Source organism: Scylla paramamosain, chromosome 29 (assembly GCF_035594125.1).
Source record: "Scylla paramamosain isolate STU-SP2022 chromosome 29, ASM3559412v1, whole genome shotgun sequence".
Taxonomy (NCBI): Eukaryota; Metazoa; Arthropoda; class Malacostraca; order Decapoda; family Portunidae; genus Scylla; species Scylla paramamosain.
The window spans coordinates 10,583,468-10,601,879 of record NC_087179.1 but is presented as its reverse complement, the minus strand read 5'-3'; the positions used below and the strand labels follow the sequence as shown (position 1 = coordinate 10,601,879).

At 41.5% G+C, this 18,412-nt stretch overlaps 1 protein-coding gene across 16 annotated transcripts in view; it reads right to left on the bottom strand.

Annotated features, from left to right (window-relative positions):
* The window catches only part of LOC135115274 (protein timeless-like), a 118,981-nt gene that overhangs the window by 60,489 nt on the left and 40,080 nt on the right, over positions 1-18,412 (bottom strand). For 9 of the 16 annotated variants that reach the window (XM_064031853.1, XM_064031852.1, XM_064031855.1 and 6 more), the window contains exons 1-2: positions 16,747-17,551; positions 7,393-7,500 (exon numbers count right to left, since the gene is read on the bottom strand). In XM_064031853.1, the coding sequence (XP_063887923.1) occupies positions 7,393-7,500; positions 16,747-17,422 (784 nt within the window). In that variant the 5' untranslated portion in view covers positions 17,423-17,551. Of the gene's footprint in view, positions 1-7,392; positions 7,501-9,891; positions 10,046-16,746; positions 17,552-18,412 lie in introns of those variants that run through there. The other 7 variants (XM_064031864.1, XM_064031867.1, XM_064031868.1 and 4 more) reach the window with 4 other exon arrangements.

The window sequence follows — 18,412 nt, the reverse complement described above, 5'->3', positions numbered from 1 at the left end:
ACGCAAAACATTCTGCTGAAGGATTCAACAAGTCAGCACAATGTCAGATGGAAGAGAGTCGTCAGCACCTTCACCACTGTCAGCACTACCACCACCAACACCACCTTCATATGATCAGCACTCAACACTCAGCACTTCACCATCTTCATTTTCACTGCTCACTTTTTTCCTTATTTCCAGACACTCATCTCTCTTGTTGTACGGGGACTTAAGCAGTTCTATAGCCTGGGAATGAAAAAAAAACTAAATGTCTAGTCTTTCTTTTTTCATCAAGTACTAATCCCCTCACAGATACTTATCTCTTGTATTACGGTCTCTTACGTAGTTCTGTAGGTTGGGAGTGAATAAGTACATATGTATTCTTTGTTGCAGTTTTTTTTCTGTCTGAATCTTTTTTTTTTACCGAGTGAGTGTTGACAAAGGTCGACCGCAGCAGTAAAAAATGTGGAGTTTTGAATTTCTACGAGGAGATGAATAAAAGTAAACAAATACATGAAAGAATAAATAAATAAATGAAACAATGACGTCAGGTGAATACATCGGAAATGAAACAATAGCTGAAAGAGTGAATGAACCAAAAAGAATTACAGAACAAGAAAATAAGAAAACACATTGAGCAAACACTGTATGTTATATTCTCACCAGGATGTGCACTAGAATGTTTCGCTTCCTCCCAACTCCCCGCCACCACCTCTCCGTGACTCTGATGTAACGAGAACCCCCGGGGAAGGCTTAACGATGGAATTAGCCCAAAAATAGCTGCACAACTCTCGCCCTGTTTTCCTTCACCTCAGCTCACCATGACTAACAAACATCCTGGATAATACTGAAACAACATAGGCGTTTTCATTTCAGGGTTGGGTTAAGTTAGGTTAGGTTAGGTTAGGTTAGGTTAGGTTAGGTGTTAATGGAGACCAGACTTCTCTTCTATTTTCGCATGAAGTGGAGCGAAATTGTCCTTCCATTTATAGAACTCAATTTTTTTTTTTTTGTTATTCTATTCTTTCTTTTTTTGTAAGTCTCTCTCTCTCTCTCTCTCTCTCTCTCTCTCTCTCTCTCTCTCTCTCTCTCTCTCTCTCTCTCTCTCTCTCTCTCTCTCTCTCTCTATATATATATATATATATATATATATATATATATATATATATATATATATATATATATATATATATATATATATATATATATATATATATATATATATATATATATATATATATATATATATATATATATATATATATATATATATATATATATATATATATATATATATATATATATATATATTTCTAAAAGTTTATTGTCAATCATTGTTTTATTTTCCTTCCCTTTATTTTTAGTCTTGGTCAGTTACCCCCTATTAGAAAATAAAAGAAAACACGATCTCTGACGCAAACACAAAGAAAACCTCTAACCAACAATACTCTCTCTCTCTCTCTCTCTCTCTCTCTCTCTCTCTCTCTCTCTCTCTCTCTCTCTCTCTCTCTCTCTCTCTCTCTCTCTCTCTCTCTTCACCTCAAACAATATAATAGCACGGAGTTGTCATGCAGGCACCGGTTCAGCGTCACCTCACCGTCCCTCACTGGCTAACACAATGAAGGGAGGTTCAGGTATAAAGTCAAATAGCCACTAGACAGCGAGACAAACCCAGCCCAAGCAATGTTGCAAGCACTGCCTACCTTCTCTCTCCCTTCTACCCTCGTGTTGTGTCCGTATTCTGAAACGCTTTGCCCTCTCACTCACTGGTTTCAAAGGCAGCAGAGATGATTAGCTGTGTTCTCATGAGTGTTTCTGCTGTCGCTTACGTTGAAATCTTGCTAATCTGTCACTAGAATTACATACGCACACACATAGACCAAAAATAAACAGATAAATAAACAGTGGTCCTCAAAAACTTGTGCCACTTCAACTACAGCCTTTTGAAAGTTTGTCGGTCTGTCACATCTATGTTTATATTAAGGAGTTACCCTGACTGATACGTTTTCTGTGGTTCGTCATGTACGTTTTCTCTCTTAAATCCTAACATGGACTTCACAACAATAATAGAAAAAAAAAAAAAAAAAAACAGACGGGATAAAAAGTTGAGAATGCGAGCCAAATAAATAAAGAAATAACGTAAAGAAATAAAGATGGAAAAAAAAAAGAAAAAAAGGAGGAAAGTCAAAACTAATACAGAAAGACAACATGACGGAAGATCTCTTACTAATAATAATATTTTCACTTTTTATGGTTATTTATTTTATGTGCTAGCTCTGATTTGTTTCTTTCTCTATTTTTTTTTCTAGGTGTATCTTGAAGAAACGCATCAGTACAGCAAGAGTACATTAAGTACGAGTATATACTGGTTTCCCTTCACATACGCAAAGTAGAAAAGTGACAAGCTTACGCTGCGAGGGATATTATGAATTAATTTTCTGATTTGATATCATTATTATTAATTTTACTTTAAATTCGTCAGTCTCCGTTTCGTTTGCGTCAGAGATGGAAAAAAGGCAAGTTTTCTGTGGAGTGATACACCCGTTTTCTGTCTCTCATTCTTGACGTAGACTGAAACATTGAGTAACTCGCGGTGGACGGGTGAAGGAGAGAAGAAAGGGCATCAGAAAGGAAGATAAAAAAGGCCCACTGAGGTACCTGTCCCTAAAGCAGTGTTTCCTAATCCCGGGTGCCAGCAGCCACAGGTGGTACTGAAATAAGTATCAGGTGGTAATAGGAAATGCTGTACATATGGCACGACAATGTCACTGTTCCTTGCAAGGGTAGAAAATTATCAGATAAATACTTTTTTTAACGAGACTGTACTTTCTATTTCATACACTTTAATCTCACTTTCGAATGTGTTGATGCATTTTAGCACGGTGATGGAAAACACTAAATTTGTACGAACATTCCACGCTTTGGTAAAAAGTCTGCATCACTGAGCTGTGTGGTGCACGTAACAGGAGTGCTGACTGCTACAGGGATGCTGAGGTTAGGAAAGGTAAGAAATGTTGCCACAAACGAAAGCGCCGGGAGGATTACCTAAAATTAGAGGGAAAGTGTGATGAAACTGAAGAGTCATAGAGAGAGAGAGAGAGAGAGAGAGAGAGAGAGAGAGAGAGAGAGAGAGAGAGAGAGAGAGAGAGAGAGAGAGAGAGAGAGAGAGAGAGAGAGAGAGAGAAACTTGAAGGCACCTAATAAAGCAAATTAACGTCCTTTCCTTGCGAGATTACAGTTTTGATAACAGAAAGTTGAAATGTATTTATTCTGAATTTGCAACTCGAGCAATGAAAAGGATAAGTTTATACTTGTTTCCCATGAAACACCCAGATTTTCTCTCACCGTCGCTCGATGCAACCATTTTCTCTCCGCTCTATTCAGGACAGACTGTTACTTTCCTCAGCCGCTCACCAGGACAACCGCTAACACAGCGAGGCACTGACAACAACAATACATCACAGTCATTCGAGGTAATGATAATAAGACTGATGTTCTATGGGAAGGTTTGTATGGCTTGGTTTGTCAGACTTTGGAATATCATTAGTTTCGAAATAACAATTAATTAATATATTTTTTTTGTCCACATCCGTCTATTACTGCTAAAGAGAAAAAGTAAAGAAGAAATAAAAAAAAATAAAGAGAAGAAGAGAAGATACAAAACAAAGAAGAATCGAAAACACAAAATAAGTGAATAAATGAATAAATGAACAAATAAAAAAATAAGAAAAAAATGGTAAAGAAACACACAAAAAAAATACGCAAGAACAACAACAACAGAAAAAAGGAAGAACCGTAAAGAAAAAACAAATAAATAAATAAATAAATAAAATAAGTCAAAATGTTAAAATGATAGTCATTGACAGAAACAGAAATAAAACAAGGGGAATGTAACGAGAGGTGAAGTAAGAACCGGACGTAACTGAGAGAGAGAGAGAGAGAGAGAGAGAGAGAGAGAGAGAGAGAGAGAGAGAGAGAGAGAGAGAGAGAGAGAGAGAGAGGGTAGGGGGGGAGAATGGCCTAAAAACAATATGCTCAGGTGTGTGGACAAAAAATGAGTATTCTGACAAGGAAGAGAGAAGAATAGAGATAAGGGGGACAAATGAGGAGGAGGAGGAGGAGGAGGAGGAAGAAGAGGAAGAGGAAGAGGAAGAGGAAGAGGAGGAGGTGCTACGACAATGTTTCTATTGTTTTAGTATGACCCATTCAGTCCTCCTCCTCCTCCTCCTCCTCCTCCTCCTTTTCCTTTTCCTCCTCATCCTCCTCCTCCTCTTCATCCTCTCCCTCTCCATTGCTATAGAACTGCTGTCATCGTGAATAATATAATTTATGATTCTCTCTCTCTCTCTCTCTCTCTCTCTCTCTCTCTCTCTCTCTCTCTCTCTCTCTCTCTCTGTGTGTGTGTGTGTGTGAAAAAGAGGGAGAAAATAATTTCCTCTCGTTATCTCCCTTCAAATCCTAAATAATGATGTGATTTTTCGTTGTTTTCCCATCTTCTCTCTCCTTTCTTCTCTTCCTCCTTGTCCTCTCCCCTGACCACTCTTCCTCTCCTCTTATTTTCTCAAATACCTCGTGTTTATTCTTGTTTTTACCTCTCTCTCTCTCTCTCTCTCTCTCTCTCTCTCTCTCTCTCTCTCTCTCTCTCTCTCTCTCTCTCTCTCTCTCTCTCTCTCTTTACATTTTATCTATTTCCATTACAAAAAGAAATATATTGATAAAACAGACTAGTTAAAAATACGAATCTTTATTTAATTAGCATTTTCGTTTTTAAATTTCATCATTCCCTCAATTTTCCAGCAACATCTCTCTTCGATTTTTTCTTTATATTTTCCTTCCTTTTCTTCTGTAATAAAATAGGGAAGTATGAGAGAGAGAGAGAGAGAGAGAGAGAGAGAGAGAGAGAGAGAGAGAGAGAGAGAGAGAGAGAGAGAGAGAGAGAGAGAGAGAGAGAGAGGAAATGTAGACAAGTGAGAGAACGAATAAAAAAAGGTTAGTGGAGGGAAGAAGTGAGAAGAATAGATAGAAGAGGGAGAAAAAGGGAGATCGGAATAATGAGAAAGTAAATGATGAAAAAAACAAACAAAGAAAAGTCAAGGCAAGCAGGGAAAAATAGGAAGAGAAGGAAAAAGAAAAGAAAAAAATATGACGAAAGGATGAAAAAAAAAAAAGAAACTAGGGCAAGAGAGAGAGAGAGAGAGAGAGAGAGAGAGAGAGAGAGAGAGAGAGAGAGAGAAAATAAATGATGTAGCTTACGTTTTCTTTCATATTTCCTACTAGTGTCAAACATTTTAATTTCTCTCTATACACTTAATTATCAAAAAAAAAAAAAAAAAAACACACGCCTTTTTTTCTCCTCGAGAGTTTCTAGAAGTGTGTTTTTTCCTCCCTTCCATTTTTTTTTTCTTGTCAAGTAAACGGGTAGTATTTTAGAACGTACCTACAGTTATTATCAATTTAAGTGAACAGTCTCTCTCTCTCTCTCTCTCTCTCTCTCTCTCTCTCTCTCTCTCTCTCTCTCTCTCTCTCTCTCTCTCTCTCTCTCTCTCTCTCTCTCAATACAAAAACGGAGAGAGAGAACGGGAAAAATGGGTGTAATTTTTTTGTATGTACAAACAGTTTTCATTTCAAGCGAAACACAATAACGAGAATTCTTCTAATAAAAAAAATGAAAAGAAAAAGAAAACGAAAAAAAGCAAAATATTAACATATAGTTAATTTTCATTTCAAGGAAACAAAAAAAAGCAGAAAAATATCACGTACGGCATTTTTTTTCATTATTTCTTTTTTTCCATTTAAGGGACAATTTTTTTTCTTTCATTTTTTTTCCCCATTTCAAGGGAGACAACACAAAAGACCCGAGCAGTCACTTACCTGCGGCGCGGACAGGAGAGGCAGCAGTGACGTGACGCAAGTACAGCAGACAGGTGTGAAATAACTCATCACTCACCTTTCCTTCTCGTCCTTTGTGTGTGTGTGTGTGTGCATATGTGAGTGTATGTGACTATGAGTGAGTGAGTGAGTGAGTGAGTGAGTGTGTGTGTGTGTGTGTGTGTGTGCTTTCGGGTGACAAGGTGAAGGTGAAAGTGAAAATGATAAATGATGGTGATGACGCAAACAGTGACATGGAAATGAAAATGTTGAATACTAAGAAGTGAAAAATAAACAAAATACAATCATGCAAGGGATGTATCAGTGTTTTCATAATAACACACACACACACACACACACACACACACACACACACACACACACACACACACACACACACACACACATAAATAGAAACACACAACACCTGGACGTACATGTGTGTGTGTGTGTGTGTGTGTGTGTGTGTGTGTGTGAGGAAGGATGTCGTATTTTTTCTACTACTACCTGTTAATTAACCAGTCTACTAATTAACAAGATACCTGCCTTAATTAACACCTTCACGAGAAAGAAAGAAAAAAAGAAAGAAAGAAAGAAAAGAAGAAAAATAAAGTAAACATCTAATAATTTTTATATAACAACATAACACATTTTCTATCTACCTATCTAACTATCTTTCTATCTACCTGCCTATCTATCTATCTGCCTGCCTATCCATCTGTCTATCTATCTATCTGTCCATTTATCTGTCTGTGTGTCTGTCTCTCTCTCTCTCTCTCTCTCTCTCTCTCTCTCTCTCTCTCTCTCTCTCTCTCTCTCTCTCTCTCTCTCTCTCTCTCTCTCTAACTTCATTTACTGTCTATAACTGGAAGCTTCAGCAGGCAGTCTCCAAAAATAGAGGCTGTCAGAGTACCAAATAAAGTGACGAGACAAGATCACGGGCGTCTGTGAATCTCTGAATATTTTAAGCTCCACATCAGACAGAGAGAGAGAGAGAGAGAGAGAGAGAGAGAGAGAGAGAGAGAGAGAGAGAGAGAGAGAGAGAGAGAGAGAGAGAGAGAGAGAGAGAGAGAGAGAGAGAGAGAATCCTGGAAACAATCTGAATAATGTCTCTTTCATTAGTGATATTTCATGATACTAAGAAGAAAAAAGTATATACAGACTGACAAATTATTAACTAAACTAGCTGATAAATCATCTAAGCATTTGACTAACTATCTAAATGAATAAATAAATAACCAACTAACTAACTGACTATGTAAGTAATTGACTAAGTAAATAACAAAAAATAACTAACAAGCCAACAAGCTGACCAAACTGACTGACCAACTGAAATAAAAATAAGAAAAAAATAACGAAAAAAAAAATACTATCGAGATCACCAGTAAAAATAAATAAATAAATAAATAAATACATAAAGTCAAAGAAAAAATATCAATAAGTGTACGTGGAATAGAAGCAGCAAGTGTCCAATTAAGTACGTCCAGGTGTGTGTGTGTGTGTGTGTGTGCGTGTGTGTGTGTGCGCAGGTAACATGGCACTCACCTTCACAGTTAGGGGGCACCACGTATTTGTCCTTCATGTACGTGCCGAGCTGGATGGACGGGGAGAAGAAGTGGTCCATATTCATCACCATCCACTCCATCTTGGTATCTGGTGGGGAGAGGGAGTGGTGAGTCAGGTGGGTGAGTGAGGGGAGATGGTGAGTCAGGTGGGTGAGTGAGAAGAGGGGGTGGTGAGTTAGGTGGGTGAGTGAGAAAAGGGGGTGGTGAGTCAAGTGAGTGAGGAGGGGAGGGGGTGGTGAGTCAGGTGAGTCAGTGAGTGAATAAAGTGCGTGAGATTTCATTTTAGACCCATGAAACTCCCATCACTGTTTTTAAAGGCCTCACTGGTACATCAGGCAGGTTTGTATGCATGATTTTCCTTAAGACGCTGACTAGTTATCAAATTATCACCAGAATCATGAAAAAAATACCCTTGGAAACCCTAAAAGAAACGAATTTCCTTAAGATACATAAACCTTATCAAATAATCGCTAGAATCCTGCAAATATTCTTGAAGGTCCCAATAACTCCATCGACTTTTCTTAAGATGCATAATCCTTGTCAAATAATCACTAGGATCCTGCAGATTCTCCTTGGACACCCTAATGGTCTACAATAAAGCCTTTTAAAAGTTGTCGAGCTGAGACGCAGTGGAGAGAGGGAGGTGGGGGGAGGGGGGAGCGTGGCCATGAATGTGAAGGCGGTAAATGTAGCGGAAAAGTCTGAGTGTATCCCAGGAACACTCACTCTTCTATTTTTTCTTATTATTTCTTCCCTCCACTATTTATTTATTTATTTTCATTCGTTCTCTCTCTCTCTCCTCTATATTTCCTTCCGCTCTGTTATCTCACCACCACTACTTTCAAAGACCACAGAGACGATTAGCCGGGTTTTCAAGAGTGTTCCTCCCGTTAATAATGAAGAAATCTTGTTAATCTGCCATATAGAAAAAAATAAAAAAATCAGAAATCCGCGTCGCTTCAAGTAGAGCCTCTGCAATGTAGTGAAGGTGCGTTGCATAAGTGGTTCAGAGTATGAGCGTGAGTGAGAGTGAGTGTGGTGAGTGAGTAACCTCCCGCACTCATTTCTGCTGCGCCTCATCTCCACCTGAAATCGTCTCTCCTGCTGACGGCCTTACAAAACGTGACTACCCGCTGACACATTCCTAGCGGGCCAGAGGTGATGAGACCCAGACTGACACAAAACGCTAAAAAATAAAGACGAAGGAATGCAGCACCTTGCCTGACTGCTGACCGTGACCTCACCTGGTACAGAATGAGTTGTCAAGAATGTTCTTTTCAGCTTATAAGGGAAAGTGATCCAAAACTCGCAACAGTTAGTAATTTCCTTTATTTTACTTCACTTTTATTCTTCCTCCTCACGAAGATGTTTGAAAATAGTACACACTGACGAGGGGAAAAATATATATAGAATGGGGGGTTATTTACTAAGTCATCCATAATCTTGAGCACTTCTCCCCTTAACCTTTAAAATACATGTAGCTTCTTAGAACATATTAGATTATTCCACTGCAACTTGAGATCATACGAAGCTAGATACCCAATTTTTAGGGCGAGACTCGTTACTAGGCACATCACGCAGTTCATTTATTTTAGAACAGCGCCCGTGAATCTTTCTAGAATCATGCAAGCTTGGCCTAAGTGAGAGAGGATTCAGAGGGTTAACATACACATAAATGTTTGTTTGTTGTTGTTGCTCTCTCTCTCTCTCTCTCTCTCTCTCTCTCTCTCTCTCTCTCTCTCTCTCTCTCTCTCTCTCTCTCTCTCTCTCTCTCTCTCCACACGTAAAACAAATAAAATGAATAAAGCACTATAGTAAACACACACACACACACACACACACACACACACACACACACACACACACACACACACACACACACACACACACACACACACACGGGGTCTTCGAGTTCAAGAGGCGCTCCCTGGCAACAAGGGGAAGGCAAGAGGTGATAAGGGCAGGGCTGCGGGATGAGTAATGTAACAATCTAGTAACCTTGAACTTAATGGAAGAAAAACGTGGGATATCATCTAATTCACTTCGAAATTAATGCGTGCCCCGTGGGAACTGTGATGATTTGTAAAGGCTGGCTAAGTCCCAAGAAACCCATAATGCTTGTCACATTTCACACAACCCCAGAGAAAAAAATATAGACTCTGGATAATATTGAGATGACGTATTAACATTTTTTATCTAAAGGTTAGATTAAGTTATGTTCAGATTCATTCGCCTCATTAATTTCATTGCTAATCTCTTCACTGTGTGTATTAGTATTTAAAAACATAACATCTTGGTCTCGAAATTCGTAGACTGGGACTCATTTCCATAAAACCTGAGATTTTCATTAAATTCCTTACTGTTTTCCTATACACGTTATTTCCCTACTTCAGACGTTAAATTGCCTTTATTCATTTTCTTTCCCTTCTATACATCTACATATCAAAGCCACCGCACCACTCAGTCCAGCTATACTCACCTAAGAATCAATGTTAAGAGAATGCATAGGGTCGAGTATGTTTCTTGATGTTACCCTTAAAAATACTTTGTGGCGTCCGTTTTCTTTCTTCATCTGCCGCACGCAAGGATAATACAAATGTGCATCTCTTGACCTTGGCAGTGTGTTTTGGGTTCTGGCGAAGTAGTGGGAGTGAGATGGGGAATGCTACTGGATGAATGGGTACATGAGAGAGAGAGAGAGAGAGAGAGAGAGAGAGAGAGAGAGAGAGAGAGAGAGAGAGAGAGAGAGAGAGATTGGGGAAAACGTGAAGGAAAAATAATTGTAGGAAGATATTAAAACTCACTTGAAGATAAGCACGTCTCTCTCTCTCTCTCTCTCTCTCTCTCTCTCTCTCTCTCTCTCTCTCTCTCTCTCTCTCTCTCTCTCTCTCTCTCTCTCAACAATGCACAGTGGTGTCATGCGGTGGTGGTAGTGGTGGTGGTGGTGGTGGTCAGGCGAGAACAACATACCACACGCCACAACATTCCCCCCATTACCCTCCCTCACCCCCAACAACACTCCCTCCTTCTCTCCCTCCCCACCAGTACTCCTCTCCCTCCACCCTCCCCCCTACCCATCCTCAGCCGGCCTGCTTATCCTCCTCCCTCGGTTCTATGACGCACGAGACTATGTAAACACACACACACACGCACACGATGAGAAATGTATGTAGTTGTAGTGGTGGTAATAGTAGTAGTAGAAGTAGTAGTAGTAGTAGTAGTAGTAGTAGTAGTAGTAGTAGTAGTAGTAGTAGTAGTAGTAGTAGTTGTTGCTGTTGTTGTTGTTGATGATGATGATATTGATGTAGTGGTAACAAGACGAAGAAGAAGAAGAAGAAGAAGAATAACAGTAGCACCACCACCACCACCATCTCCACCACCATCACCACCAGTCCCATGTCGTGATGGAAGAATACAGCCTGTGTTTTTCCCTAGTGTCGTAAACGCGGCTAAAAAGAAGCGAGGCGAGGGCTGGGCACCCCTCGCCTCGCCCCGCCCCGCCCCGCCCCGCCCCACCTGCACCTGTCCCTACAATGAGACAAGTGACGTCTGCTCTTCCCCACGCTTGATGGAGACTTTTGTTATTATTGTTATTTTATATCAATTTATGTGTGTACTTGTCTTTTTCTTTTTTTGTGTGTATTTATTATTATTATTATTATTATTATTATTATTATTTCACTGTATAAGGGGGGTGGTATATTTAAACTTTCAGAATTTTGTTTTTTGTTCTGTTTTTGGTGTTTTAATATGTTGTGTGTGATGGTATGTAAAAAATGTGTGCCTTACGTGAAAAAAAGTAGTAGTAGTAGTAGTAGTAGTAGTCACTGTATGCATGGTCGGTCGCCCAGCAAACAACATTCTCAGGTAAAGACCGCAATACTATCAATATTATCAATACTATCAATAAAAAGGGAATACTAAATGACGTCAGACCATTTTTTTTTTTTTTTTACTTTTTTCCAAATTTCTTAAACTTCTTCGCTTTTTCTTTTTTGTTTTCTAAATGTCTTACTTCTGTCACTTTTTCTTTCTTAGTTTTCTTCCTTTTTCCTTTTTTAACTTGTTTTCTTTTCTTGTGAGGTGGAGCAGTTAGCGTGAAGGGAAGAGAGGAGATGCAATAAGAGAGAGAGAGAGAGAGAGAGAGAGAGAGAGAGAGAGAGAGAGAGAGAGAGAGAGAGAGAGAGAGAGAGATTTCTAAATACCTCCTTCTTTGTCTGTATCTCCCCCTTCTGTCTTCCATCCCTCTTCCTCTATCCTCTACTCTTTTCCCCTCCTTCCCTTTTCGTCTTCCTCCCCCTCATTTCCTTCAAGGTCTATGTTTAAAGGGCTGACTTATCTACTGTGTCACACTCACCCTCCCCCCTTCTCTGTCTCTCTCTCTCTCTCTCTCTCTCTCTCTCTCTCTCTCTCTCTCTCTCTCTCTCTCTCTCTCTCTCTCTCTCTCTCTCTCTCTAACCTTTCCTCTTCTGTCTATCCCTCTCACTTTCTTGAACTATATCTTCTATCTCTTCCCCTTACTCTCATATCATTAAGCTTGCATCTTGTTCCACTTCCCTCCACACACACACACACACACACACACACACACACACACACACACACACACACGTCAGTCCTGCTATTAATACTTGATTCCTCTTCTTCATCCTTCCCTCCCCTTCTCTTTCCTCATCACCATGCGTGCTTCATGACAGATGTATGGGGAGACGGGACAGCAAGAAAAGGAACGGGAAGATGAGGGGGCAGATAAGGGGTGTAAGAAGGTTGTGTGGAAGGCAAGAGGTCAGAGGATAATAAAGGTGAGGATTTGCTGCATGTGGGATAGATAACCTGCTAACGTAAATAATGAATAGACAGACAAATTGATCGACTAACTAACTAGCCAACTAAAAATTAAAAGACTGACTGACTAACTGACTGATGAAACTGATTTGGTAACTAAATTATTAACCAACTAACTAAATAACTGATTGACTGACTGAATGAGTAAATTGAATGACTTACTAACAAATTAAAACACCAATAACTTCCACTACAGGCTGTTAAAAGTTGAGGTAGGACGTCGAAGTTTGAGGTGCGCTATTGACGAAGGCACGGAAGGGAAAGAGGAAGGAGCGAGGAGAGTGAGAGAAGAAGGATGAGAGGAAGAAACAAAGATGACGATTTCTTTGATAAATTTTCATTAATTTACCCAACTTATTTATTGATTTACTTATTTTATTTAACTATTTATTTATCTTATGATGAAGGCTATCTTATCTAAGCAGGTTTAAAAGGAAAGATATTGATCACATTCAGGTAAGGATGAAGTTAAGTTATGCATGAACGGTGATAAGGAAAGCAGATTTAAAGATACATGAAAGCTGGAGCATGGATAGCGTTGGTGATGATAGGAGCAAAGTTGGAAACGAGGTAAGTGGGTAGTTTCACGAGGAGACTGGATAACTTTGGCAGGTGATGTCAGATGATGAGACGTGAGTGTTCGGATGTCGCCTTGTGGGGATCAACTGGCCTTTTGCAGTTTACTTATTGTCTTACGTTCTTTACCTTTTCAGTGTTCAGTGCATCATTCACTAACACTTCAAGCACTGTAGGGAAGCCTTTTGTCGCGATGTGAAGGAAAAGTGAGAATTTAAAAGGGTAAGTATTGTCTGTTTCATGACTACAGCATTATTTAACGTTACTGCGGTGATAAAATGTTCTGTGTTTGTTGTATCATTCACTAACACTTCCAGGACTACAGGGAAACGTTTCATCGCAGTGTGAAGGGAAGGTGGGAGTCTAAATGATTAAGTACAGTCTGTTTTATAACCACAGCACTATTTACGGTTACGGTTGAGGTAAAAATTACCAGGATGTTTGTAAGGCAAGAAAGGAATGTGTCAGCAGCAGGGAAAGGGTCAAAAAGTAACAGTACAAAAATGTAACAGTTTCACCCCTTTTGCCAGTGAACTGTGGAACTCACCGCCTGCTTCTGTGTTTCCAAGAGGGAGTTTCAAGACACTTCTCAAATTTTGGTTAACCCTTTTGATTACACTCTTTAAACTGGGAACTGGGTCCTATAACAAGCCTCTTTTCAGCCTTTTTGATGACCTAAACCTGAGTTCCCTCTCACACACACACACACAAACACCCTACCCGTGCCACCAAACACCACAATAAGATAACGCCCCTAAAGGCGCCACGTACGGACCGGTACAGACTCAGTGCGATTCCCACCATGGTGCGAGCCATCAATCAATAGTCTCTTCTAGATTTGACTTACCTTTAGGATTAATGACAAGTATTTCCCCACCCCCAATGTACATTTTCAGTTTGTTGACTGCCTAAAGAATAAACCGTTTATTATTATTATTATTATTATTATTATTATTATTATTATTACACACTTAGCCCCGTATTCAGAAACGCTTTGCTCCCTCACCACGCTTGTTTTAAGGAGCCACAGAGATGATTAGGCGGGTTGTGAAGACTGTTCCTCTTTTAAACAATGCAGAAATCTTGTTAATCTGTCACTAGAAAAGTAAAAACACCCTTAAAAACCCACACAGCTTCAACTACAGCTTCATAAAAGTAGTGAGGATGCGGGGAGAAATGTTTTAGAATATGATCCTCTTTCTCTCTCTCTCTCTCTCTCTCTCTCTCTCTCTCTCTCTCTCTCTCTCTCTCTCTCTCTCTCTCTCTCACAGGGATGACTTGCAGGGACTGTGTGGGGCAAGGATTACAGAGAATACAGACTAAACTGACAAACCACTAAACTAAACAAAACCTCCCTTGTATTCTGAAACTCGAGACGCAGCCATAGCTTAAAGGAGGAGGTGAGTGAGGGAAGAATGGAAGGAAGGTAAGTTAAGGTCAGCAGTAGATGCATCTTTCTTACACCACCTTTCACCTCCTCCTCCTCCTCCTCCTCCTCCTCTTCTTTTTCTTCTTCCTCCCCTCACTGTACGCGCTACTCTCTCCTGAAGTGAAACGTGACGGCCGTGCTAAATATATCTGAAGTCCACTGGCAGACAGGCGAGAGGAGGAGGAGGAGGAGGAGGAGGAGGAGGAGGTGCAATAAACGAATATATGAATGAGTTTATACCTATATCCGAAGCTGAAATCGCTCTTAAAGGCTGCCAGGCGAAATAATGTGGTTAAATATATGACTTAGCGAGAGAGAGAGAGAGAGAGAGAGAGAGAGAGAGAGAGAGAGAGAGAGAGAGAGAGAGCTTATTCTACACCTATTTCCTTTAACACGATCAAATATAAAATGCAATTAACTTTCCTTCACATCGTCACCCTCGGAAAATGACTCACTTTTCTCGACAATTTCTGGATTTTATGCTTCGATACTGTTCACTCCGCCGCCGTGCACGTGTTGGTTGTCTCAGCTACTCTTGTCTCTCCCACGGCGTGTGTGTGTGTGTGTGTGTGTGTGTGTGGTGGAAAACTCGGCAACACTTTTTGGCACGTATTATTGTAACGAAGAGGATTTTTATTTTCATGTCGATATCTCATCCCTCACACACACACACACACACACACACACACACACACACACACAAAGAAAAAAAAAGGGGTGAGGGAAACCGGCCTCCATATTTTGCCAAGTACTGTTGAAACTAAGCGGATTTTAATGCTGATATCTCTTCTCCACCCCAAAAATTTGAGAGAAAAGTGTAAAACTCATCTTTTTTTTTTGTTAAGTACTGTGGAAACTAAATGGATGAATAAATAAATAAATGAAATAATAAAGATAAAAAAAATAGATAAAGAACAGGACTTGGGCACTTTGTTTATAAATGAGACGATATAAAATAAATGAACAACAGCTTTGGGGGAAACGATCAGATGTGACGTGGCTGATAAGTGACAAACGAGGTAATTACCATCAAACGAGGAATTAAAATACACGTGTAAACAATTCAACATCACCTAACAACACTTGGTACATCTTAACCTAACCTTACCTCACCTAACCTAACCTAACCTAACTTAACTTAACAAAGCCTAACCTAACCTAACTGTGTTGAGTGATACGGCTAGAGAGAGAGAGAGAGAGAGAGAGAGAGAGAGAGAGAGAGAGAGAGAGAGAGAGAGAGAGAGAGAGAGAGAGAGACCGGGGAAGAAATAAAAACAGAGATACGGGACAGATCGGGGAGGCTGAGGAAGAGGTAAAGTAGAGAGAGAGAGAGAGAGAGAGAGAGAGAGAGAGAGAGAGAGAGAGAGAGAGAGAGAGAGAGAGAGAGAGAGAGAGAGGAGTGTGAAAGAAGGTTATCTGACGTGCAAAGAATAGGTAAAAAAAGAGTAAACTTCCCTCCTCTTCCCCGTCCCCTTCCTCTTCCCCTTCCCTTCCTCCCCTCCTCCCCACACTATCCCTCCACCTTCCCTTCTTCTCAGGTCATCCACCTCCCCTCCATCCAAACCTTCAGCTCCTCCCCAACATTTGTAACCTCCCATCATCTCCTTCCATAGACTCTCTCTCTCTCTCTCTCTCTCTCTCTCTCTCTCTCTCTCTCTCTCTCTCTCTCTCTCTCTCTCTCTCTCTGGAAATGGTCTGTATTCTAGAAGTGCCTATCGTATTTTTCTTTTTTTTTTCACTTCTTTCTCATATTCTTTTTTTCTATTTTTTTCCTCCTCTTTCTCTTTCTCAGGTAGTGTTTTTTGTTTCCCTCTTCACCTCTCCTCCTCACTTTCCTTCTCTCTCGATTTACTGTTGTTTGCTCTCCTTCTCCCCCATCTCCTCCTCCTCCTCCTCTTCCTCCTCAAACAATGTCTTACTCTACTCTCCTGCTCCTCCTCCTCCTGCTCCTCCTTCTCCTCCTCCTCCTCCTCCTCCTCCTCCTCCTCCTCCTCCTCCTCTTCTTCATCCTTTTTCCCCATCCCATTTTCTTCCTCCCATGTTTACTTCAGCGGTACCTCAGTGACGCATCACTGAGGTACCGCTGAAGTAAACACACACACACACACACACACACACACACACACACACACACACACACACACAGAGAGAGAGATACATATCACTACGTATCTCTGTAATGATGAGAGAGAGAGAGAGAGAGAGAGAGAGAGAGAGAGAGAGAGAGAGAGAGAGAGAGAGAGAGAGAGAGAGAGAAATGAGCAGGGAACACGTACACACACGCACACAAACACCACCACTACCAACACCAAATAAAGAGCGAGTGAATCTGGGAAAAACACACACACACACACACACACACACACACACACACACACACACACACACACAGATAACACCAATCTCACCACCACCACTACCACCATCACAACCCAAACATCTTATCACCACCACCACCACCACCACCACCACACAGTAGCTTACCTCCATCTGGTTCAAGCACCTTCAGAGACACCCCGCGTCCTCCGAGGGTCATGGGGAGAGGCGGGGGCATGGACGAAAGAGGTGGTGACGGAGGGGCGTGAGAGATCATGGTAGAGGTCTTTGGGGTGCATGAGAAGGCGGACGTGAAGAGAGTGGGCGGGGGGATGAGAGGGGAAGGACTTGTTATGGGCGTGTGTTGTGAGGGGGCTGAAGGAACAGGCGAGATGTGCGCGTACGAAGGAGGAAAGGACACGGGTGCTGGATTCAGGGTGGGGTAAGTCAGGATATCGGTGCAGAAGGAAGGATATGAAGTAGGATGCCACCAGACACCAGTGTACGAGGGACTGAAGGCACTGAAGGATGTATCTGCACAAGGTGTAAGATATGATTTGCTGGATGAAGGCTGAGGGGGAGGGAACCACGCGTAGGATGCAGGATACAGGGCAGCGTAGGGCAGGATGTGAGTGTTGGGAGGGCAGCAGGTGGGGTAGAGGGCGAGGCAGGCAGTGTGGCACTTCTGGCACTGCACTACGGAGGCCAGCATCACAGCACCACCACCAGGACACTGATCCCACCCCGCCACTCCTAAGTTGAGGGGGCGCCGCAGCACAGCACACAGGGACAGGAGGAGGAGCAGCAGCAGCAGGACAAACACAAGTGCCCATCGAAAGACCATCGGACACGCCACTCCTCTCTCTCTCTCACTCTATCTTGTTCTTCTTTCCAATCTCTCTCTCTCTCTCTCTCTCTTTCTCACACACAACTAGCTGTATCCTGCGTCTGGGCGCACCAAGCACATACTGAAGAGAGTGATGCCTGCCCACACGCCCCCTTGCTGAGCCTCCTCCCCCCTCCTCCCACCCGCTCGCGCCTAACCATGGAGGGGTGAATGAGGCATGCACAGGCGGGGGAACATTCGGGGCGGAGTCACAACAGTTTCAGAAGGAGGAGGAGGAGGAGGAGGAGGAGGAGGAGGAGGAGGAGGAGGTGAAGTAAAAGGCAAACGTAAAAAAAAAGACCTTTGGACTCTACGTAAGAGAGAGAGAGAGAGAGAGAGAGAGAGAGAGAGAGAGAGAGAGAGAGAGAGAGAGAGAGAGAGAGAGAGAGAGAGAGAGAGCCACGGTTGCAACACGTGAGATAGTGTAGAGAGGGGGATGATGTTTGTTTGTGCCTACGTGTAAGGAGAGAACACACACACACACACACACACACACACACACACACACACACACACACACACACACACACACACACACACACACACACACACACACACACACACAATCTTCTTCTATCTCTCTCTCTCTCTCTCTCTCTCTCTCTCTCTCTCTCTCTCTCTCTCTCTCTCTCTCTCTCTCTCTCTCTCTCTCTCTCTCTCTCTCAGTTCAAGGCAATACACGACACAGGTGAAGCAGGTGTGCGTGATTAGTGCATGTGGCCAGGTGTGCTAGCCAGGTAATGACAGGTGAGTGAATGACTGACTGAATGAGTGAATGAATGAATGAATGAATGAATGAATGAATTACAAGGTCAAAGTAAGGTCATATGACACAATGATGGTAAGATACAGATTTGGACTCTAGATGTAGATAAGGAGTGATAAGGTCAGCGTAAGGCGTGGAGTGACCTAAGGTGAGTCAGAAAAGGTCTGTAAATGTTGAACTTA